Raw genomic sequence first — 23,367 nt, 5'->3', positions numbered from 1 at the left:
TGCCCCGGCGCTGCGGCGGTGCTCCCCCGGAGGAAAGCGCCCGGTGCCGCGGGGCTTGTGCAAGGCCGGCGCCGCCGAGGCGAGCCGCCGCCCGGGAGCGGAACAAAGAGCCCCGGGCCGGGCCGGGCCGGTCCCGCCGGAGGGGCAGCGCCCCGCGGGGCACCACCGGGTAGAGAGGGTCGCAACCGCACGGGCCATGCAGCTGCCGGGAGGGGAGGAGCGGCCGGCGGCGCCCCGAAGGGGGCAGCGCTCGGAGGGAGCGGGGGGGAGGTCTGGCAGCGCCGGCAGCCCCCGAGCGGGGCAGGGGCGCGGCGGGGCCGTGCCCGGGGTCGGCTGCCGCGCCGCTCGCCCAGGAGGGGCTTGAGCGCGCTTCATGCGAGAAGGAGCCTCTCCCCGGCGAGCGGCGGGGAGCGGCCGCTCGCCCGCCCTCCGGTGCCCGGCGTTGCCTGAAGAGCCGCAGCAGCACCGGGGAGTGACTCGGCGGGGGGAGGAGAAGAGGAGGAAAAGAAATCAGATTGCCGAAAGGATTAGGAAGGGGGGTGGGGAGGCGAAGCTCTCTCCCCCCCTTCCCCCCCCCCGCCCCCCCCCGCCCCGCACACACTTGTGAAGCTTTTCAGAGTTATCCTTCAGCATCAGTGGCACCGGCAGGCGAGCCCGGGGGAGCAGCAACACCGAAACGTGCTCGGCAAACTGCAAGAGAGATCAGAGGGAGCGGAGCGGCCGGGAGCGGCCCGGGCCGGCGGACCCTGCCCCGGACCCTGCGCGCATCCGCGGGGGACCGTACTTCCCGTCTGCGATATTTTATATATGATTCTTTTTTTTTTTCAATTTTCCCCGCTCCTCTCGCTTTCTCGAGGAAGGACGGGATCCGTAGCATTGCAGGCGGGCGTGCTGCCGGGCCGCCTGCCCCGGGCGTGCGAGGTGGGGCGAGAGGGAGGGAGAGATGCCTGTGATTAGAGGGAAAGTCGTGCTTATTCTCGGCTTCGTCTTTCTGACAACTTTCCTGGCTGCGGTGAGAGGGCTGCCCATGAGGAAACAGCGCAGCAACAGCCCCAAGGAGAGGAGCTCCAAGCTGGCGGAGGTAAGGCAGCCTTTGGAGAAGGATGGAGAGCCAGGAGGGTGCTGGGGCGAACCCTCCTCAGCCTCCGCACTCTCTACCGCGCCCGGGAAGGCTGAGGAGGGCAGCCGGCCACCTTGGCGGTAATCGGGGCTCCCTCGGAGGTGGTTGTGCATCTCGGAAGGGAGCAGCATCCAACACGTGTCCCCGCGGCCAGGCCGCCCGGAGCCCCGGGTGGAAAAGCAGCAGCAGGGCTTCGTGCCTCCCCTCTTCTGGGCTGTTTCTTCTGTAGCTGAGGGGCAGAGCCCTTTCCCGGCCTCCGGGATTTTCGGGTAGCCTCAGGTCTTTGCATGGCACAGAGGCTGCAGGAAAGGAGGGTTTAGCTGCTCTGAGATCGGGGCCGAGAGCGGTGACCCAGTGCCCGGGAAGATCCGTTGCCTCCAGGGGGCAACATCCCTCGTAGGAGAGAGGCGTCCGGCCATAACCCGACCTGCAGAAAAATTAGCAAGGTTGGTGGCTTGCCAGGAACTCCAAAACTCCGCTACTACAAAAATAAGACGGGACGGATTTCAGCCACCATCTCTCCTCCTCCCTGGGACGACCCTGGGGCAGATTCCAGAGTGGTCATGCTCCGTTCTCATCCCGGCAGCCTGTGCCCCGTCCAGCTTCCCCCCGGGCCGGGGATGTGCAGGGACCCTCGGGGCGGCGCCTCCCGCCCCTCTGAGAGCCGGCTGCTGGCCAGCGCTGCCTTCGGAGCGCTGACGGAACTTCAGCCAGGCAGCGAGGGACTGGTCAGACTGGGAACCAACTGGTGGGACCTGATGGGGATGACAGGAAAGGAACAAGGCAGAAACAAACTACCAGGAGGGCAGGGTTTGAACAAGACACACAGCTGAATGGGTAAAACAAGCTGTTTCCATCTCAAAGCTGTTCTCTGGAGAAAAAGTGGTTCAGGCAGCAGAGCTGTGTTTAAAAAAATACCCTTTTGAAGAATGCTGCTAAAACTAGGTGGAAGGAATAAGTGAGAAAAGTAGTGCTAGGAGGCGGTTGAGCAGGACAGGGTAAGAGCAGCTTGGCCCTTGCTGGTGATACACAGTAGTATGGGAAGCTGCAGGCTTGAGCTGCAGTGTCAGTCAGACTGACAGAGGAGGTGCCGAGTGATGGGAATATACCTCACTGCTAGTTATTGCCAAAACATAGTGCTGATCTGTGGAGGAGTCACGCCAGCAGCTCCTCTCGGATGCACTGAACTCCATTCCAGCATGAAATCCAGTGTGAAGAAGGAATCTGCCGCACAGAAAGCCTGGCCAACGGAGCAAGAGGGGGCATGGGCTGCGTCCAGCCAAGTACTACCAGTCGATCCTGGTAATGGTTTCGACTGAAGTGTGGACTGAGCAGACGCAAACTGCTGGGGATGTTACATGCTGTAGTGCTGGTAATACCATGTTGGTGCTGTACATTGCGTGTGAAACTTCAAGCATAGATACAGATGCCGGTTCACTCAGCAGACAAATGCCAGGCAGACTATGCTTGGGCTCTGGCTGCAGAGGGAGTAGGGATTTACACTCGAAATCCAGGAAAGTACCGCAGCCCTGTGGCAGGGGGCATAGGATAGGGACAAACTGCATGTTAGGAAGCTGTGCAGGTCCCCACCATGGAACCCTGCAGTGCAACCTCAGGCTCCTTTTTATCTAACGTCTAAAATACATCGGGAAGCGGGGCAAGCTGCTGTCAGTCCCAGTTTGTGAATGGTTGTGAATGGGGAGCGTTGTGCGGCCAGCCAAAGATCACATGCGGCACTTACACAGCGCAGCCTCTGTCCCTGGGACCTTTGCTTCTCGCAGATATACAAACATACAAGAAATTTATAGGCAAAGGTTTGAGGGTGGGGGTTAGAAGCAAGGAGGAAGATGAAAAATTGATTCCTCTGGAGGTCCGATGGTGCTCCCGTGCACACCCTGCATCCCTTGGGGTACTGGCTGCACAGTTCACATGGCAGGGAGAAAGCGGTAGGTATTGGCATGTTTCTTCCAGCTGCATTTTGGGAGGAAATCCTCTGTTTCTGGTGCATGCGGGTGAGAATTTGGAGTAGTCGTGCCTGGCTGTTTGAACTAAAGTAGAGAGCAAAAGCACAGCAGTATGGTGGTTAAAAAAAAAATCCAGAGTGATTTTGGGTCATACGCACAGATGGTTCCTGTTGCAGCGCTGATAGGTCCTGTCTCTATGGCAGCAGGGCAGCCACAGCTGGAGTATTGGTTACACTATGGGTAATGCCCTACAGATGTGGGCAGAATGAAGGGGGCCAGGAGGAAAAAAATAGAAATGATGGAGCAGAGCAGATAGACAAACAAAACCATTAAACAATTACATAACTTGGACTTATTTTAACATCTTTATTTAAAGGAAACATTTTTCCTTGGTTTAGAATTGAATGGGAATTTTTCTCATCTGTGCTGAGCCTCAGAGTTGCACTTCTATACTCAAATAATTTGAAAAATTAAAACCATTAAGGTTTTCAGTAAATTTTTGAGTTAGTCTTTCAATTGCAGGAAGGATGGAGGGAACACATGCTTTGTCTTTGGGCGATAGCCTTATCGGTATGTTCCAAAGTCCTGTACCTCAGTCAGGATCCATTACTTCCAGCCATTACCAAAGGAGCAAGCACTCTCTCAGCTGTGATACTGCGCACAAAAGCGTTGCCTGAGTTACACTAAGCCCAGCATAAGCAACAGAGGTACAAGAATATTTTCTATTTCTTCAGTCTGACTGGAAGTTGAAAAGGCAGAGTACTTTCTTTCCCAACTGTGAATTAAATGTAGCGAGAGAAGCTACCTGCTCATTCGGAGGCTTTTTGGCGCTGTTTGGAAAGGCAGGTGGGCTCCGAAGCAGCAGGCAGATGTACAGCATGGTTTTTAGACGTGCTTTGCAGGTTCGATGCATCACACTCTGACATGGGCAGAAATGTGGCAGGTCCAAGTGCTGACCCATGCCAGCGGCTCTTCAAATTTGGGTAACTGAATACTTGGAAAAGTTTGTGTCCCTTGTGGAGATGAGGGACAGCTTATCACATTGCTTAATGCTTTGTTTGTTTATGAAGTCAGAGGCTTTAAATGCAAAATATGTTTTGATAAACTCACTGGATTTCAAAATATTGGCTTTGAGCATTGTTAATAGATGTTTGGATTCTTTCCGACTGATATCAATCGGTTCCAGTGCTCTTCTAGTAAATAGAAAATAGCTAATGTTCTGACATGCTAGAAATGTAAACATTAGAAGTGATTAGATCTGTGTCAGCTGACACTACCACTTCAATAACTGTGCATAGAAATAATAGCACCAGCAGTAACAGTGATGGGGGTGTTGGTAGCGAGTGTCCTGGCAGTGACAGGGTGCAGCAGAGCAAGCCAGCAATGTTTTATGGGGGGTCCCAGCTGCCCAGCCCAGCTCCAGTGGGCTTGGTGGGTGCTCCTTCGCAGGAGGGAACCGCTTTGAGAAAGGGCACCAAGAACAACAGCAGCGAGCTCCCCGAGGCCCCTGGGGGGGTGTTACTGCAGGGCTGGGACAGGGGCAGGGTGAGAATCCAGGCTGGAGCTTGCTGATGGAGTTCCACTGGTCTGAAGCTGTGAGCAAAGCAAAATCCAGTGTCTGCGATGAGGTAATGGAGGGCAACAAAAGAAATACCCAGCTTAGCATAAGGGCTGTAGTTGGCTGCAAATCAGTGGGTTTGTACAGCACCTGGTATGACTGGCTCCTGGCCCCTGAGAAATAAGGAAACGAATAACAACTGTACATATTATTTACTGGTTACATCAGACAGCAAGAGTAGTGATGGGAAACTACATTTAAAACAGAAGGTCTACACCAAGATGTTTTACTTACTGATTAAAAATCATTGGTAGCAGTCTGGATTTAAATTGACCTGCATAGGGAGTCTGAGTGCAGAGGAGCGCTTAAGAATTAAAAGTGTAGCAGTGACGTGATGCCTGGCTGGAGATACCAGCAAGCAGAGAGTAAAGGAGCACCAAGGTGACGTGGCGTGGCTGTACTAGATAAAAAGCTTTAAAGGGAAATAGCAGCTGGTCTTGAGTGGAGTTTGTCAGGAGACTCTAAGTCGGGGTAGCCCCGTCATTTGGAAGCCCTAAGTAGCCTAGACACATTGCCTGGTGACCCCACTGGGGTGATGGGCTGGCAGGAGCCCGGCGGTGGCTCCTGCCTGCGCAGGCACGGAGGTCTGCAGGAGCCTCCCGTGTGCCTCCCCCCAGCTCTTGGTCGCTCTTGACTCCCCCAGGGCTGTCCGACCGAGAAGAGGATCTGGCTTTCCCCAGAGTCATCTCTCCCTGCTGCGGATCTCCAGCTTGTGCTGTCACCCACGTCTGCCCTGCGTGGAGGCACCTCGCCGCGCTGCCGCCCGGTCGGGAGGGCTCGGCCGGGGTGCCAGTGGGCGGCCGGGTGGGTGCTGGCTGCCTGCAGAGCCAGATCCCCGCGGCCACTGCCGGCTGTGTCAGTAGCAGAGTCATTTTGCCTGCGGATGTGCTTTTTACCTTTTCATTTCTTCAGCAATTAAGCGTTCTTGTCCCTGGCTTTGTCCTTGGCGGAGGTCGGATTTGTGGGTACAAAACGTGCAATGAAGCATCCTTCCGCTCTGAAAGGGGCTCTTTGTGCGCAGGGAGGTACTTCGCCCTTTGTAGCAAATTTCCTTTTGAGAAGTGCCAAATTATCTTAGTCAACACAGTTGAAAACCCTCCCGCCCTGGGGCTGAGGCAGGAGCAGAAACAAAGGGGAGCCGGGTGTAGGGAAGCTGCCCAACAAGGGGGCTTCTTCCCTTTTCACTGCACAAATAGGTCTGCTGCGTTCCCATTGTCACAATCAAAGGCGTTCCTGTAAAAGGCACATGTAAGGGGAAGAGATTAGGCATAAATCGCTCCACAGGGCATTGCTCGGCCCTCTCTCTGGGTTCCCAAAAGTGTCCTGCTCTTGCAGACCTTCTTCTTAAAGACAGGCAGGCTGGGGGACTCATCCTGCCCCCAGCTGTGGTCCCTCCAGCCCCAGCGAGGTGATGGAGGGAGTGTGCTGGGGATTAATTCCTGCTTTCCTTTTGTCAGTGTTATGGGTAGGGAGGGCAAACCAGAGGTCTTCTGGTTTCCATAGAATCAATAAATATTCTTCCACTCAGAATAATCCCCAAAACAAGATGCCCAAACACTTCCCATAGGAAAGCCTGAGGACAAGTCTGAGCTACGGTCATGACAACAAGGTAGCCTGTGCCGTCCAGCTCCTCCAAAGCAAATGCTGTCAGCCAGAGGCTTGGTTTTTATATAAAATACTGGAGCTTGTAGCCAAGAAGCAGGGAAGAGATTGCAGCCATGCTTTGGTGTGAAAATGTTTCCGTTTCAGACAGAAGCTTGCGAAAGTGCAAGGACTTTTTTTTTGGTGGACCATTTTTGCAGGGACCTTCATTGGACTGTCAGATGCTTTTACATGGCCAGCTGTAAAAGTCAGCCCGCATCATATTGCTTCCAAGCAATTCCGTTTCTGCGTGTTCCCTGTGTGTAGGGACTCGTGGGGCTTGTCTGAGAAGCTGTTATGAGATATACTTCATCTCAGTACTTATGAGATGAAGACACCAAAAAGATGGTGACCTACCTGCCTCTGAGTCCCAGGTGGCTCTTGACGTGAAGGGCAGTGATGCCTCTAGGGCTGCAGGTTGGTTTAGTCTCCACGGGAAGGATACAGCTTCCAAGGGAACAAAATGCAGTAAATTGCTGCCTTCTGCTGGTCCCTGATGCCACTGGACGGATGCAAGGTGGGGACCTGGCTGCAGATGGCCAGGAAGTGCCCGTGCATGCAGGGAAGAGGTGGTGAGGCGTGAGTTTATCTTGGATTAGGAGCTGTTGGTTGGCCCAGTCTGCCAGGGCCTCATCTAGTGCACAGGACTTGGGGTGTGAGGCGGGGCCAAGGGACCATCACGTAGGGTGCAGCAGGAGGCTGGTGCATGGCAGGGGTACAGTGTCCTTCAGGTGAGCCATCCTCCATCCCAGCCCTGGCAGCCTGAACCTGGGGGCACGCAAGCAAGCCCTGGCGTTTTTCCTGGCAGATGACCCCCAAGGCACTCGCTGGGCAAGGGGATAGTATTTCTGGGATGGCTGGGAGGTGCTGCAGGAGGTGCTCCACCAGCGAAGGATCAGCACCTCTTCGCCTCCCTGGAATGTCCTCTCTTCCCCACCACTTTGGTGCTCCCTCCTGCTGCCCTCCCTGTCCTCCCCTTCACCTGCAGCTGCTCCCACAGCAGCCAAAATCCCAGGGGAGACCAGTTGTGCCGTGCCATGCAGCACCTCCAGCGAGACAAGGTGTTGTACAGATGTATTCATGTCCGCTGTTCCCCCCGCCCCCCCTTCCCCTCCAGGCACATTGCAGTTTAAGCTGGTTAAACTGGCTGGTCCTTAAAAATCAAAGATTGCCCTTAGGGGAGCATCTAGTTGTTCTCTCCTGGGGAGCATCCACAGGGTGGCCTCCCTCATGCCTCCAGTGGGGGAGATGCGGGTCTGCCCAGAGGTGCTGTGAGGGGTCTCAGGGTCAGCTTGGCTTCCCCCACACCCGGGATTACAGATTGGCTATTGCACGCCTGGGCCCACCCTGGGGTTACAGCTGAGGTCCCACTGGGAAGTGACCAGCCAAAGGGAAGAGGAGGGGTCAACTGGGGACTAAGATGCTGGGGAAGTGGGGTTCCCTGTTTGGATGTGCCCTAGCTTTCCTCTGACTTAGGACTTACCTCTGCAGCCCCTGCAAGCCTTAGGCTCCCAATGGTGGGGAAAAAAATAATTATTATTTTTTGGTGAGGCACTTAGAAGTAGCAGGGACTGTCCTGGAAAAGTTTATGAACAAGTGAGCTACGAATGACACAGACTGGAGCTGGAGAGGAAGGTTTTCCTACCCTGAGACCCTTTCTCCACCCCACGCTGAGGTAGAGGAGCCATTAAATCCTGCTGCTGGGCTGGGGAGGGGAGCTGAGCTTGCCCCTGGGCTGGGGAGCTGCAGCCAAGCACCTGGGGCAGGGGCTGCTGGCTGTGAGTCACCCCAGCTTTGCCCTTTCGGGAAGCCGAGATGCAGCATCCCTGCCTGGATCCCTTCCCCTGAAGGCCATGGAGATGCTCCGAGCCCAGCTCAGGTGCCCATTTTGTCTGTTGTTGAAGGGATCCCCGATGGATTTGCATCTGGTTGGCTGGCTGCCTTTCCTGCCCCACTGCCTGCATGGGAGAAGGGGAGCGGGTGCCCCCTGTGCTCCCAACCTGCCCAGTGTCCCCCACACTGCAACCTCTTCTAGCAGGCTGGGGGGATGCAGGGGGAGGCTGGTGTTGGTCCTGGCCTTCCTGTTTCTGCACTTGCTTTACTGTATTTGGGTTTTTTTTCCTTTTGCAGTTTTGCCTGGGCTGTGGCGGGGAGGGAAGCAGCAGCTGGAGCAGCCAGAGAGTTACGGTGTGCAGGCTAACAAAATGTGGATCATTAGCTGGAACAAGTTAATGGTTACTGAAGCACATGGGGTTTAGAGCTGGAACAAGTTAACAGCAACGCAGTCTGATGCATTAAGAGCTTATGCGTATTACAGCTCAACTATGTTAACAGAAAACATGTGCCCTAGCAGGATCATTTGCCAGAGAGCACCAGAGGGTATGGATGTGTGTCTGTTCACCTCTCCGGGGGACCTCTCCCTGCAGTCCCTGCAGGGGCCCTGCTCCCCTACCACTGCTGTGCTCTCTCTGAGCAGCTCCCAGCTGGTCTGGCTGCAGCAGAGGGCTCAGGGGTACCTTCCTCCTCAGGTAAGGGTGCTGGGCACCACCTGTCGAGGGTCGACCCTTGGACCTGTGCACTTGGGCAGAGTCTCCAGTGCAAAGAGAGCCCCAGCTGCCGTGCTGGGACATGTCAGTGGTGCTAACCAGATGCCCTGGCTTCTCCACTGTGTGGTTAATGCATGTGGGAGGGAGGACAGTCCCTCCTGGGGGGCAGGTGAGGAAAAGAAACTGAGCTATGGTGGACCTTCCTGAGCACCTTCTTCAAGTATGACGTGGGAGACCTGCATCTGTTCCTGGTCTTGCTGCAGGCTGCTTGAGAGACCTGGGGCAGGTAATTTTTTTTGTCTGCAAAATGGGGGGGTTACAGCATTTGTCTCAGTGTTAAAGAGGGACAAGATATTTATGGTAGAGAAGCACCTGCATGTGACGCTGAGGAGAGCAATAGGCAGGCATGGTGAGACATGAAAAGCCACCAGGCTCCTACTTGTCCTCCTTGTGTCACAAGTGACCTGGGGAGTTGGCTGAGGATGCCACTGGCAAGTTACTCATCATCATGCCTGCAGGAGAGCCAGCTGTGGTGAGAAGGGCCAGGCCGTGCCGACGCACGGTGAGGGGCACTGACAGCAGCCTGGCCAACAGCCCCATTTTCTGTCTTGCACAATGTCAACTATGCTGGGTCCTTGCTCCTCACGGAGCTGCGTGCTGCTGCTTCTCCGTGTTGTGGTGTCTTCTGCTCCAGGGCTGGCTCTGCCTCGGGGCCAACCAAGTCACTGACCTTGGAAAGAGTTTTGACATTACAGTTGTCACAATTGTGAGACATGAAAATAAATGAGACATGAGGAAGCCTTTGATGCTGCTTCCTGCAGCTCTGTTCTCAAGACAGTTGGCATGAAGCTAGTTAGAAAAGAGAGTGATTCCATATGATCTAAAGTATTTTGATAACTGCGTGAAAATTATAATCATGAGGGCATAATAATTATCTGCACAGCCCACAGTTTGCTGCCAGCTCCTGCTGGTCTGTCATAAACAGGATCTGCCCACGCAAGCATGATAATCAAGTGCCTTGTCAGTTCCACAAATACTTGCAGAGCTCTCCCAAAATCTAAAGGGGAATGCTTGTGTCTTTATTTAAAAAAAAATCAAAACCAGCACTCACATGAGAGTTGATCCTCAAGTGGACCAGTGAGCAGAACAGCTGGGAGATCATGGTCCTGCTCTTTATTTGTGCCACAGTCCCTTTGTGGGCAGGAGTGTAACCTGAGGCAGAAGAAGAGGGAGGCATCTGGAGGTGTCCACTGCCTTACATTACCTCTGACAGATCTTCCAGAGCTCACCTGTCAAAACCTTGAGTGATGGCTCCTGCTACACCCTGCCTATAAGTCTAAAGGTGTCGTATCTGATCATTGGGGTTGTGGCTCAGGAGGTCTTACAGACAGGAATGGAGACAGGGTGGCATCTTCGCCTTCCCCGTTTTCTCGTAGGTACCCACTCAGCTCTTGACACCTCTAGAAGCACGCTGTGCTTTGGCATGGGTCTGGGAAATCTGTTAAAAGTGGGTGATGAGCTGATGGGTAACAGAGGTCACTTGCCTGATGTACGTCCGGTGGATTTTCCACCTGGCTGAAAGACTGTGCCAGTGGATGGGTTGTGAACTGGGGCGATCAAACTGCAGCCCTCGGGAGGCTAAGGCGGTCTCTGCCTTAGCTAAAAAAGCCCTTTCAGCGGTGTCTCTGGTGGGGTCATCAAGGAGATAGCATGCCCAGCGCTATGGGAGGGAGGCAGCGCAGCACAGCACACTGCATTTGTTCCTGTTGATTGCTGTTGTTCAACCTTCCTTTATTTTAAAGAGACTTAACAGTGTTACTTGTTAGCACTGGAAAAACCTCCCCTTTATCCCACTCCCACCAGTGAAAACTGTCCCGAGCCTTTCTGCAAACTACAGCCCCAAGCAGGCTAGGCTTCCTTCTGAAGCAACCAACCAGCACCCCTCTGCTTCCATAGCTTTTTAACAAAACCCTGCTCTGGACTTGTTCCTGCCTCGTTTCAGTCCAAAGATAAATTTTTTTTTGAAAGCTTTCTCCAGATCTGTGTAGCTCATTTAGGTGAATATGGAAGGAAAAGATTAATGGTTAAAAAAAGAAAAAAAGAAAAGAATGTTCTGATTTCTATTTTGTGCTTGGCTAACTCATAAGTGGGCAAATTTGCAACAAACTGCAGGACTGGTTTTAAAATAACGTTGGAGAGGGCTTGGGGGAAAGAGTAGGAAGATGCTTGCGTAGACTCAGCTCTATTCTGGAAAAGATCAGTAGTTCTTCTGGTGGGTTCTTGTTTCAGTACAGCGTGGTAAAACTGTTCAAAGGAAACCTAACACAAGCAGTAATGATTAAGCAACAAAACCCCCATTCTTATAATTATAGCCCAGTGCGATACCATCCGTCAGCAAATACACCATTTTCTTCACTGCAGTGTTAACAAGCCCAAAGCACAGCCTGAACGTTGCCTCCGATCTGACTCCCGCGTGCACAGGTTTCTTCGGTTCAAGCTGAATGAGTTTGTGCGCTCGCTAATTGGCTCGGGATAGGTGTTGGTGGAAGCTGCATCCTCTGAGCTTGTCCTTGCTCCGTGCCGCTGATGTACAGGCTGATGCACGGGCTCCAGCAGTGCTTCGCTCCTGGGGAGTTATCTCAAGTGTACTTGGCTTGGGTTTAACCCTGTGAGGAAGAGCAGCTTTGCTCAGCAACGTACGTAGTTACAAAGAGCACTGCCAGTGGGTTCACTGGCAACTTGCAGTGCCTACGGAGATGCTGAGGAACGCGCTGGAGGGACGAGTACTGGTGGTTGTGGTGGCAGCATAGTGGTGTCCAAAGGACAGTACAGCACAGGGATTAGTCTGTTGATGTTTTCAGGTTTAAAACTGCTGTAGGATCTGAGATGTCACGTCTCTAATAATTTTTCACGTGCAGCACATGAATGTCAGTCATTTGCTTTCTTAACCCAGGTTTAGCTCAGAGTCTTACAGAAGTTTATAGCAAAGTCGCAGATTTTAAGACCAGAAGAAATAATGAGATCCTTAAATTTCTTCCCTAGCACAGATGCAGTACATATGTGTTGAGCCCAGCGACATGGGTTTGACCGTCTCCACAAGAGATATTGCCCCCTTCCTTGTTAGCTTGTTCCTGCGGTTAATCACCTACGGTGTTAAAAGCACGATCCTTACTCTTCAGTTGAATTTGTCTGGTTTTGACTCGGACACGTTGGTTCCTGTTATGTGTTTCTGTTCTGGATTAGAGAGTCTCTGGTGCCTGATGGATTATTGCCTTAAAGAACTGGGAAGTCAAGTCATTGCTTTCTCTTTTAAACATGACGAACAAATTGAATTGTACAAATCTTTCACTAGAAAAGTCTTTCCATCTCTTGAAATGGTTTTGTGACTGCTCTCTTCACCATATTCAGATTTCTGAGTAATTTTAGTAGAGGTGTATGGACTAGAAATGGGAAAATATCAGGCTTTAGTCTCTAAAGAAATGACATGTGGCCTTTCCACACACCTTTTCCACACACCATGTCGCCCGTGTTATGTCAAAGTAGGCACGACGTTGGGGTGAATTGCTGACGAGCTCCTTTCCTAACATCTTGGCTGAGCTTGTGCCCCAAGGTGTTTAGGAGGGCAGTCCTACACGCAGGAGAGCCTGGACTATGTGAGAAGGGCTCCTGGGCTGGTAGGGAGGCAGGTGTGATCCTGCTTGTAGCCTTCAGTCTAAACAGGGTCTTCACAAACAGAAAGTGCTTGATCTTTCCCGAGCGCTACCCCAGAGCTTCTCTTGGGTTCCTGCCCTGGAAACCCTTATTCCCAGCCAGGCAGGATATCCTAAGTATAGGCAGGAGGACCTGCGGCATTTCCCCCTTCAGCTTTTTCCTTTCCTTGGTGCTGGCTGGTTGCAGAAGGCTGGAGCTCGGCTGCGAGATATTGATGGCTTCCCGGCACTGCGTTCTCTGCTTCTGCCGTGTGGTGGCAAGCGTCCTTCCCCAGCGGCAGAAGGAGAGGGGAGCTGCTTATGACAGTTTGCAGCCTTTTTCCTGCGCTCTGTGGAGAGCAAGGGAGTAGAGTTTTCACTCTGGACAGGCCAGCTCTTCTCTTCCCGTAGCTGATGCACTGTGGTGGCTTAGCTCCAAGCTTGACAGCTTTATCCAGCTGTTCCCTTGGCAGGGCAGAGGAGAGGGTAGATGTCGCGCAGCAGGAGTGTGACCTTCAAGGGCAGCTGCCTGCATGGCTGGCAGGAGCCCCTTGGTGACACGGAGAAGACACATCTGCCCGTCAGGATCATGGTGCCATGGATGCTCTGACCCAGAGGGAGCACTGGGCCTCATAGGACCTCGTTAAAATCCATGGCTTGATCGGCAGGAACAGGGCACTGAGCAGGACCCTGCTCAGAAGGGACATCTTCTGACGCAGGGACAAATTTTAAGCCAGGGAAGCCTCGAGGCGATGCAGACATTAGCAGGAGGGAAGGGTTGGGTGGTACAGTGCAGTGACCATCACTGAAGGACTCTGGGCCATCCAGGGTGGACACCCTCGGGGTCTTTGTGCCTCCAGAGGATTTGGGAGCTGAAGGAGCTCTGTTCGCCCTGCGACACTCTCGCAGCCAGTTCCCCTGAGGCAGTTTTACATTTTCCCTGTGGGAACAGTACTCTGAATTTCTTGAGCTTGTTTGGGCGTAAAATCTGAATTAGGCACTGAGTGTAAGTTTGGAGACTTGGAGTCTGTTCCTGGCTCGCTTGCTCTGATGTCCTCGGGTGAGCTTGGATCTTGTTGCTAGAGTAGACCTCTCTTTCCATGTGTATTAAATTTGGGTTGTCTGTGAAATGAGCTTACCCAGCCCCAATAAGCTCATTGCAAATTAGGCAGGAGCACCAGCCTCGCAGGGCTGCTGGCAGCCCCTTGTGCAGGGGTTGTGTTGGGCACGCGCAGCTGGCAGCAAACCCAGCACCAGCGGGTGTTGTCGTGCGGCCAGCACCGGGACACGGCCAGGTTTGCCTGCTCGGCCCCCCTTGCTGTTTCTGCTCTGCCTGGGCTCCTCCTTGCTCCCTGCCAGGGAGTGCCTGGGCACAAGAGGAGACCTGGCGAGGGGCTGAAGCAGCGGGAAACAGGCTGGGGCAGAGCCGGGCATCCTTCCCATGGGTCCTTCCCAAAACCATTGTGGGAAGGTGCAGGCAGAGGGGTCTGTCTGTGCCCATGTTTGCCAGCTGTGCCACAGGAGCCCACCCGGCCAGGGAGGGGGGTGAGCCACAAACGCTTTTGCCGGGCAGCACAGGCTCCCTCTTCCCTGCAGCCCTCTCTCCTCCGGGCCCATCTGGTGAAGTCTGTCACCGGCCCTTCCCCACGTCCAGCCCGCTCTGGGCAGCAGCCAAGGGACCAGCAGCATCCCTGCTGCTCTTTTCCCTCCCCCGGGGATGGGGGCAGGGGGGGTCGTGGGCTTTGATGTGTGGGCACAGGGCTGGGGACAGGCTGTGTGGCTCATGAGAGCCTGGCCAGGCTCCAGCTGCCTTTGAAGTGCTCCAGTGATCAGGATGAAAGGGAGGGGAGTCCTTCCCCAAACCATCTGGCTCTAATTGCAGGTAGAAATGCCTCTCTGTGTCCCCCCGTGGGGAGGGGGCACGCCGCTCTCTTCGTTAATCCCGCGGCTCTCGACTGGGCTGGCGCGAAGGGCGAGAGCTTGGGAACAAAAGGGGGTTTCAGCTGGGCAGCCAGAAATAGGCAGCCGCTGGCAGAGATGCTGGGGGTTCGGGCACCTCCACTCCAGCCTCAAGCTGTGGGGCCCCGCAGACCTTCCCGGGGACAGCCCATGCTGCAGGGGGGCTTTGCCAGTTGTTCCCATCTCCGGTTTCTCGGGCGCACTGGAGCCTGCTGGCCCTTTGACTCGTGCTGTTTCATGCCGGCGCGCGTTGAGCGCGGGGCCGAGGAATGTGGGAACTCAGCGCGAGCCTGGCCGTTTGGCAGGGCTCACTGGCCACCTCCCCGCACCCCCGGCCAGCCGGTGCTGCCATCCCAGCAAGGGTCTCTGCCCGCTCCCCCTGCACGTCCTGGGCAGGGCTGGCAACGAAACACCACGTGCCACCCCAGCAGCAGCGGCGGTTAGAGCCGTTGACAGCGCTGGCAAGTAAGTTTTGTTGTCCTGTTTGGCTGGGCATCTTCCCTTCCCAAGGAGATAAAGGTAGCTGGGTTATATCTACCAGCAGTTTCTTTCCCTCTCTTTGGTAGCCTTTGGGCAGCATCTGAAATCTCAGTTAAACCTGTGTTGCTGGAAGTCATCTGCCCTAATGCTGACACTAGAGAAGAATTTATTTAGGCGAGGTTTTCCCCTTTGTCATAAAGCCCTTGTTATAAACTTTTTATCTGAATATATAAAATTAATTATTAAACATGAGCTCTCGTAACTCTGTGACCAGAAGCAGCCCTTGCCATTACTCATCTCCAGGGAGCAAGCAATGGCTAAAAAGGGTGAGCGAGAAGCGGAAAGCCAGGCGAGATGGGCAACGGGACAGCAGAGGGGTGCAGAGAGGATGGTCACGGGGATGGGAAGCACCAGCCTGAGTAGACCTGTAGGTTGTTTAGGTGCAGTGGGGCTGAGCCCTGGCACAGCACAGGCCACTGGGTATTAACTTAATTAATCAACATGTTAATTGCTGCCCTGATGCTGCAATAAGATGGTGTGGAGGAACTGTTTGGTGCAGGAGACCAGATACCCCTTTGCTGGGGAGCGGTTTGCTCCCTGCACAGCCACCCCCAGGAGATGTCCTCAGCACCTCCTCCCCTCTTCCCTCTCCAGGTCTCTGCCTCGTCCGACCACCGCTCGGCAGGGTACGAGGAGCTGCCGCCATCAGGCAAGGCACGGGGGCTGAGGCGGAGCGGGCAGGCTGGTCCGCGGCGGCACAGGCGCCGTGGGGTGGCTCAGCAGGCTGCCAGGAGCCCAGCAGTGCCCCAACTCAACAGCGAGGAGGAGAGCCTGCCCTTCGTGCTGGACCTGCAGAGCTTGCCGGGGCTGGCCAACGTGGACCTGAATGCCCAGAACCCCAACATCCAGGTGGGGAGCAGTTCTGGGCGGGCTGCGGGGGGATGTGGGCGCGTGCTGCGTGTGCTCCCCAGCCTTGTTTGGTTCCCTAAGAGGAAAGGTCTCATGAGCAGGGTCTGTGTGGCTGCTGCCCTCTGTCTTCTTGGTAACTACCAGATGCAAATACCTGGCACAGACAAGCCCCTTGCCAGAGGAATTTGCTCATGGCCTTTTCCCTGCCCCTCCACAGACCCTCGCCGTAGAGCCAGAGCAAATGCTTCTGCGGGGGGGGTGACCTCTCAATTTCTAAGGGTGGTGTTGATCCCTGTGGGTGACCACCAGCCCCTCTGCGCCTCCCGCTCTGCCTCTGCTCGGTCCCTCCAGATGCGCTCATTGTGTGGTCCTGTAGCCCAAAGCATGTTTGGCCTCTCGGGCTGGGAACCAGCGCATGGTAGATCTGTCCCAGGGCTGTGCCCTGGTTCACTGCCCTACCTCATATCTGGCCTCCAGGTGACCATCGAAGTAGTGGATGATCCTCAGGCTGAGATGGAGATGGACCTGTTGAAGGAGACAAGCAATGACTGGTCCCTGACATCCTCTGAGTGGTTGTCCCACAAGGACCTCTTTTGGCCCCTCTTCTGGGAATACACCGACCCCACTGAGGAGGAGGAGGAGGAAGAGGAGGAGGAGGATGATGGCAACCTGGATGTAGGGGACAGGGAGGAGGAAGAGGAGGAGGAGGAGGAGGAGGAGGAAGATTACACAGCAGAGTATGAGGAGGAGGAGTCCATGCTCAGTGGAGTGGGAGGTGACTGGGACCAGCAGTGGCCTGGGCAGAAGAACTGGATCTTTAAGGAAAAATATAATTATGGTGAGTCCTCTTGGGCGCACGCAGCTGCCCTGCAGACCAGCACTGCCCTCCCCTGCCCTGCCTGACCCACAGCCCCATCTCACTGCAGAGGGAGCAACTCTGCACTGGAGATCACGGCACACTGGTGCTCAGCTCCTACTTAAAAAATAAGCAAGCATGCTGAGGAGCAAGGCCAGCACCCAGCTGGGGCTGCCAGTGGTCGGACATGCCAACGTCCCAGCAGGAATTGCCTTTGCTTGTAATCAGACTAGAGTGTGGACTCTAGCAAAGGCATGCTCAGATGAGAAATACGGTGTAAGTGTTTAATGGCAAGTGCTGCTGCCATTGACTCAGGTCCCTGCGGTGACACCAGTGCCAGAAGCCTTTGCCATAGACCTGGGCACCCCCCAGGAGAGGAGCTGCAGAGGGCCGGATGGTAGATGCCGGTGGGCAGACAGACCCAGGGCACCACAGCAGCTCCCTCCTGCAGCTTCCCGGCCACAAGCCCAAAACCAGTCAACCTGATGCTTCAGCATCATGGCAAGTGTATTGGGCAGGTTCGGTGAGGATGAGGATGGGCAGCGATGCCTGTCTGGGTTGGTACAATCATGAGCAAAGGTGTGGGAACAACAGCCTTTGCTCAGGGCTGCTTCTCTGGGGTTGCCAGTGAGGACAGGGTTGGCCCTTGGCATCATGTGGCCAGGCACCTCCGTGTGCCCTGGGCAGCGCTGGCCCTGCATCCCTGTAAAGGACAGCCCAGGGATAGGGAAGAGCTGAGGGAGGTCCTGGGTGGCTGCTGGCTCCCCTCCTGCTGAGTCTTTGCTGAGGTCCACCACTCTCTGCATCTCCCCTGCCACGTGCAGACTATGAAGATGAGGAGGAGTGGAGCCCATGGTCCCCTTGCAGCATCACCTGTGGCAGTGGCAACCAGAAGAGGACCCGGTCCTGTGGCTACGCCTGCACAGCAACGGAGTCGAGGACCTGCGACCTGCCGCACTGCCCTGGTGAGCCCTTGGCCATACCAGTGCTTGGGCACTGTCTGACCCTGATGTGGGCTGATCCTCCGCTGTTGCAGGCTGGGCATTGCTCATGCTTCAAGAGCTATTTATGTTTAACGTGATCAGGGCTAATGACCACGGGGGTTTGTTTCCACAAAGCAGCTCTGATGGGGCTTCATGGCTCCCCAGGCAGTTACACGGTGCCCATGGGTGGTAGAGCTGGCGTTCAGCTTGGTGTGTGACTCCTTGCACCTGTCTCACACTGGGAGCTTGAAATCCTCTCCTGAGGCATATTGAGAGTCAGCTCCATCCACTGGGATTTGCATAGCCCACAGCCTTGGGCAGGTCTGCTCTGTGTGTCCTGCTGCTGGCCCTTCCTCCCAGGCACAGGGCCGTGTCACCAAAGCAGTGGCGGGAGAGGGGGGTGGAAGATGGATGGTGCCTGGTGCCCTTACAGAAGAAAAAAAACCCACCACTCCTCCTGGTGTTCAACCTGGCTCTTTGGTTGTTTTTTTTTTCCCCTCTCAAGGAGCAGAGGGGGAAATGGTGTTCCCCACAGAGGAGACGTCTTTCAAAAGCGATAACACCACAGAGCTGTTCAACTCAGGTCAGCCTCCGCCTCTGCCTTGCACTGGGGGCTTCGGTGCCAGACCCCACGGGGGGTGTAGGTGGCTGGTGGGGAGGGCTCTGCTAAGGGCTCCCGCGTCTGGTGTCCAGACCTAAGTCACCCAAACCACTGCCACGTGCAGGCTTCAGCAATCGTGCTGGGAAACCCGGTTCCTCCCACAGCCCTGGTACAACACAGTCCTGCTTTACAGTGCAGTGGCTGAGGCCAGCCTGCTGTGCGCCCTCTCCCATGGGGGGATGCTGCCAGCCCCCATAGCGATGGGTGCCCTGGGCAGAGCCCCTGCAAGGGTCAGCTCTGCCCCAGCACGAAACCCCTTCCCTCTGTCATTGCCCAAGGGAGGGAGCCTGGCTCCAGCCCGTCCCAGGAGCCTGGCTGCTCCTGCCTGGCAGTTGCAGGCTTCACTGGTGCTGCTGGCGAGGCCGCGGGCAAATGGCAGCCGGGTAACGTGGGGTGTGGGCTGCGCGTGCCCTCACCCTTTCGGTGCCCTCCCCCCCAGAGGTGGACAGCTGTGAGAAGTGGCTGAACTGCAAAAGTGACTTCCTCACCAAGTACCTGAGCAAGGTGCTGACGGACCTGCCTAGCTGCCCCTGCTCCTACCCACTTGAGGCTGTCTACAGTGCCGTCAACCTGCGGGATGAGCGGCAGGGCAAGAACTTCCGATGGCGGGACGCCAGCGGCCCTAAGGAGCGCCTGGACATCTACAAGCCAACGGCACGCTTCTGCCTGCGCTCCATGCTCTCCCTCGACAGCACCACGCTGGCTGCCCAGCACTGCTGCTACGATGAGCACACCCGCCTCATCACCCGCGGCAAGGGGGCTGGCGTCCCCAACCTCATCAGCACCGAGTTCTCCCCGGAGCTGCACTACAAGGTGGACATGCTGCCCTGGATCCTCTGCAAGGGCGACTGGAGCCGCTACCACGCCGTCCGGCCCCCCAACAATGGGCGACGCTGTGCTGACAACCCCGCTGAGGAGGAGTACCTCTCCCAGCTGCAAGAGGCCAAGGAGTACTAGCCACAGCCATGCTCAGAGGAGCCATGGCCACTGCTGGCTCCCACCCTGGCCCAGCCTGGCAAAGCCCTGGCCCTGCTCATGGGCTCCTTGCTGGCGCTGGGCAAAGTGGGGAGGATGCACCATCCGTCTCGGCCCCTCACAGGGGTGCCTCGGCCCCCCTTCAGATTTCTGAGGGCACCGGAGGTTATCGTGGTGCAATCCCTGCCATGCCGCCTGGGGTGGTCCTGCATCCCGGGGTGCCTGGGCTGGCGCACAGGGAGCTGCAGGGGATGGGAGGTGTAAAGGGAACGGGGGGCTGCTCCCGCCCGCTTTATTCTCTATGATCTTTCAATGCGACCTGAAAGCTGAGCGTCTGCGGGGTGAAACGGCCTCAGCTCCTGCTGGCTTCACGCCGCATCCGAGGAGCTGGCCTGCTGCAGGCAGAGCTGCCTGCTCTTGCCTGTACGCCTGCCCTGGCACACACTGGTCTACTTCTGAAACTGGGGGTGGGTCCTCCTAGGGAGGGGCAGGGCTGTCCCAGCCATATGTACAGAGTGGGGTCTCCCCTCTCCTCAGGTTTTTGCATGCGCGGTTGGGAAGGAGCAAGGAGACGCTTAGCAGGGTTCTGGGGGGTGGGGATGGACAGGAGGAGACTGGCTGCCTGGGCTCCCTTGGCAAGTTGGCCTTGCCACTGCGGTTTTGGCTGTGAAAGGGAACGCTGGGTGCCAAAGCCAGACACAGGTGGACCTCAGAGGAGGTGAGCGCAGGAGGGACACCACCTGTGTGCATTTCAGCCCTTCCCCCTCAGTGCTTGGGGGACCGGGGTGGCAGCACCCATGCAAGTCCCACCACCAGCCCGCCTCTGTGCCTTGGCTCCCCAGCAGCCCTGCAGTGGGTTTCAGTGCTCAGGAGCACCCATGACATGGCCCAGCAGAAAGTGCTGCATTTCCCACCCACAGCCCTGCCGGGGGCAGGAGGCAGCACGGCCACTGCTTGTGCCATTGCTGGAGAGGAGCAGAAAGCACTGAGCTGAGTTCTCCATGGACATAGGAACAAGTCAGGCACTGCTGGGAGCACCCAGCGTTGCCCCTCTCTGGTCTGCTGCTGGCCTCAAGCCCTGCTCCATGCTGTCTGCTCAGGTCCCCAGTGAGAGGCAGCCTGGAGAAAGCAAGTCATGGGTGCACCTTGTTCCCCTCAGGCTCGTTGCCTGGCCAGGAGAGCAAGCGTGGCTCCAAAGGAGGAAGAGACACACACATGCTAATAATGTCAATACCTGCTGTCTGCAGATCATGGTGCTCTCCGTTGGCGCTTTGGTTTTGCCTGGGTTTTATTCAGCTTTTCAGAGGTCCATGGCAGTTTCTCCCAGCATATTTTGGGAGCTCCCAGGTTTCCTGCAGAGAAACTAGGCTCAGCATCTTTCTCCCTGGACGTTTGGTCACTGAACCTGGCAGAAACTGTTCATAGTTTTTATTTAGCAAATTTTATGCATCAGAGGAAATAAAAGAGCAAGTCAAGCACATGTAAAGAAGAATGGAGTCATTTCTAGACTAGAGGTTTCACCCACTACTGTTGGCTACTCCATGTTTTTCTGCAGGACACTGTTGGACAAAAAAATCTGTCTGGGTGCAGAGGTCCCTGGTTGACTGTCCTGTGTTAGGTCTGTTCTTCTTGCAGGAGCTTTCTCCAGGGCCAGTGAATATCCACAGTTTGATAGCTCTTTGGGGAGTCTTTCTGTGAGTTCTGACATATGTTGTGTATGTTGATCCTTTTGCCTTGGTTACTGATATAATATTGCATCCTTGGTCATCAGTACCTAAGACTTCATTGCTGGTAAAACAGAAGTATTAATGGAGTTATTGCTGAATTATTCGTATTTAACTATTATTCCACACTCATCTTCCCAGACTCCAGTTATGGGTGCTATCAAAACATAGGTAGACACCATCCATTTCCCAACAGGCGTGCAGTCTGAGATGTGTTACATAAAGGGTGAGAAGGAAGACACAACCAAATAAGCATGGATGGAGACCCAGACACTGGTAAATATTCATGACCATTACATGCTCCCTGGCCCAAATAGCCATTTGCTCACTACTAGCTGGTAAAGAGGTAGGTCATAAAGAGGTGGTCAGGAGGGGGTGGCAGTGGTCTGGTGGCTTGGTACTGGGAGCCTAGGACATGTGCAGGGAGGCTCAGCAACGGACATGGAGGTGTTCATTCGGGAAGCAGACAAACTGAGCGGCTGAGGCCGTGGAAGGATGAGCTTATTATCTTCTGTCATGTGGCAGAGCATCTTCATATTGCCTTCCCCATATCATATGTCATCATTAACATCAGCAGACTCTCAGAGGAGCTTATTTACCATCAGTACAGACTTCTTTAAGACAACCTCCTGTTAAATGTGCCTAGGGTCCAGTATTGGACCCACACATGGAAGCAGGACCTCTGCAAACAGCCTTTCTTGAAGGAGACTTTCAATACCTCAGCCAATTTGTCTGTTAGACTGGCTGCTCTCTGAGGAAGTACTCTTATAATAAGGACTGTTACCCAGGATTTGCACCCTCCTCCTCTTCATGCTGGGTATGTCGACCAGTCTAACCCCCCAGAAAGAAACTATAATTTGTGTAATAAATGGAGTTTGCATACAAGGGCAAGTAGAAAAATTTCTTGCGTTGATCCCCCCCCCGCCAAAAGCCGGTTGAAAGCCGAGTGGCTGTTCTGCCTCACTGCCGCTATGGTTTGGATGATACAGGCATGAAATGGAGCATGAGAAAGAAGAAGCAGTGCTGTTCCTCACACAAGCACCTTATACACCGGGAGGCTTTGCAGGGCACCATGAGAAAAGCAGACATTAAACAAGCGTTTATTTTTATATCCCATCAAAGATTCTGTCCAGCCCACTGCTATTTAAGTGATGAATCTCTAAGTTTCCACTCCTTAAGTTTATTGTGTTTTTTATATATAATATATATAAAATGTCTTTTATTCCTACAAAATTTCATAGAGAAGAATTCTTTATTCTGATGCTGCAATAAAGCACTTTATATATGTTTGTGTTGCTGATGTCATTCAGTTGGGACTGAAGCATATGTTGCTATTTGTTTGGTCGAGAGGGATGACACTATGTTGAATGCTAAGTATCTCGAGTCCCCAGCCCCAGCTGTACTGCAAAGACCCTGGTGGCTTTGCCTCCTTCCCTTAGCATTTGCATTTGATGGTGTCTGGCTGCAAGAAACACAGATAATAGACTATCCAGAGCCTACCACCACAGCCATGGGATATGTGAAGTTCTGCTCACAGGGAAGGAAGCCTCCTGCGAGAAGACCATCAGGGTCCGTGCTGAGAAGCAAATATATTCCCTGTGCCTCAGTCCTGACCCCAGGTTTTATTCCATGTTTAGCCTGGCCAGAGCTGGATGCCGACCAACCTTACACCAGCACATTGCTTTAAGCAGGTGTTGACGATGAGAGTGGGTGAAAAAACCCCAGCATCATCCCAGCTGGAAAATTGGTTTGGTAAACCACCTCCAGACCCAACAGCTAATGATAGCAGGGGGATTTGCAAAGCTTTCCAGGGATCACAACTTTTTGTTGTCGTTAATTTGCTGCAGAAATCGTGACCACTTCCAAGCTCTTGCTATTTCCAGCTGTTTTCCCTCCTTCTCTCTTGCTCCTTTTGCTTTGTGCTGGCTGCACATCTGTCAGGGGTTATCTGCTACTCCAGCACGGGGCTCTGCTCCGCAGCTGCCTGGCGCCGTTGCTGGCCCCTGCCTGGGGGGAGCAGACGGCTCCTCTCAGTGAAGGATGCTCTGAGCTTCCCGCTGGTCTTCTGCAACATCAAAAACATTGTTAGGTGGAGCCCAAGCCAGGGGCAGCAGACTGAGCTCCACTCTGCAGGAAAAGCAGCACAGAGAAAAATCACTCTTTCCCTGGAGGGGCAGTCAGCAGTTACTACTGTGTATGTAACATGCCTAACATGCCTTTATCCTCTGCAACAAGGTCCTTG

The 23,367-nt window shown here is 54.7% G+C and overlaps 1 protein-coding gene across 3 annotated transcripts; it reads left to right on the top strand.

Moving 5' to 3' along the window:
• The first annotated feature begins 37 nt into the window (after positions 1-37).
• ISM2 (isthmin 2) lies at positions 38-22,393 on the top strand. Of its 3 annotated transcripts, none has more exons than XM_054828490.1 (6): positions 38-1,081; positions 15,672-15,926; positions 16,404-16,764; positions 17,607-17,747; positions 18,271-18,348; positions 18,866-22,393. In XM_054828490.1, exons 1-6 carry the CDS (start codon positions 944-946, stop codon positions 19,381-19,383), a joined length of 1,491 nt encoding a protein of 496 aa, XP_054684465.1. In that variant the 5' UTR covers positions 38-943; the 3' UTR covers positions 19,384-22,393. The 3 variants fall into 3 exon arrangements, with proteins under 3 accessions (XP_054684465.1, XP_054684464.1, XP_054684463.1); XM_054828489.1 differs by lacking the exon at positions 38-1,081 and adding an exon at positions 8,523-8,871 and having other exon boundaries at positions 18,277-18,348; XM_054828488.1 differs by lacking the exon at positions 38-1,081 and adding an exon at positions 8,596-8,871.
• Positions 22,394-23,367: the final 974 nt, after the last annotated feature.

The sequence above is a fragment of the Grus americana genome, chromosome 5 (assembly GCF_028858705.1).
Source record: "Grus americana isolate bGruAme1 chromosome 5, bGruAme1.mat, whole genome shotgun sequence".
Classification (NCBI taxonomy): domain Eukaryota; kingdom Metazoa; phylum Chordata; class Aves; order Gruiformes; family Gruidae; genus Grus; species Grus americana.
The sequence above is the reverse complement of the archived record's forward strand: the minus strand, read 5'-3'. Positions and strand labels throughout refer to the sequence as shown.

What these genes read in the sequence shown, in the direction of transcription:
- ISM2 (XM_054828488.1), top strand. Translation starts at nt 8,668, where the DNA reads ATGTTAACAGAAAACATGTGCCCTAGCAGGATCATTTGCCAGAGAGCA. An exon ending in CGACCTGCCGCACTGCCCTG is followed by an intron (nt 17,748 to 18,270) that starts GTGAGCCCTTGG and finishes TCCCCTCTCAAG; the next exon opens with GAGCAGAGGGGGAAATGGTG. An exon ending in CACAGAGCTGTTCAACTCAG is followed by an intron (nt 18,349 to 18,865) that starts GTCAGCCTCCGC and finishes CCTCCCCCCCAG; the next exon opens with AGGTGGACAGCTGTGAGAAG.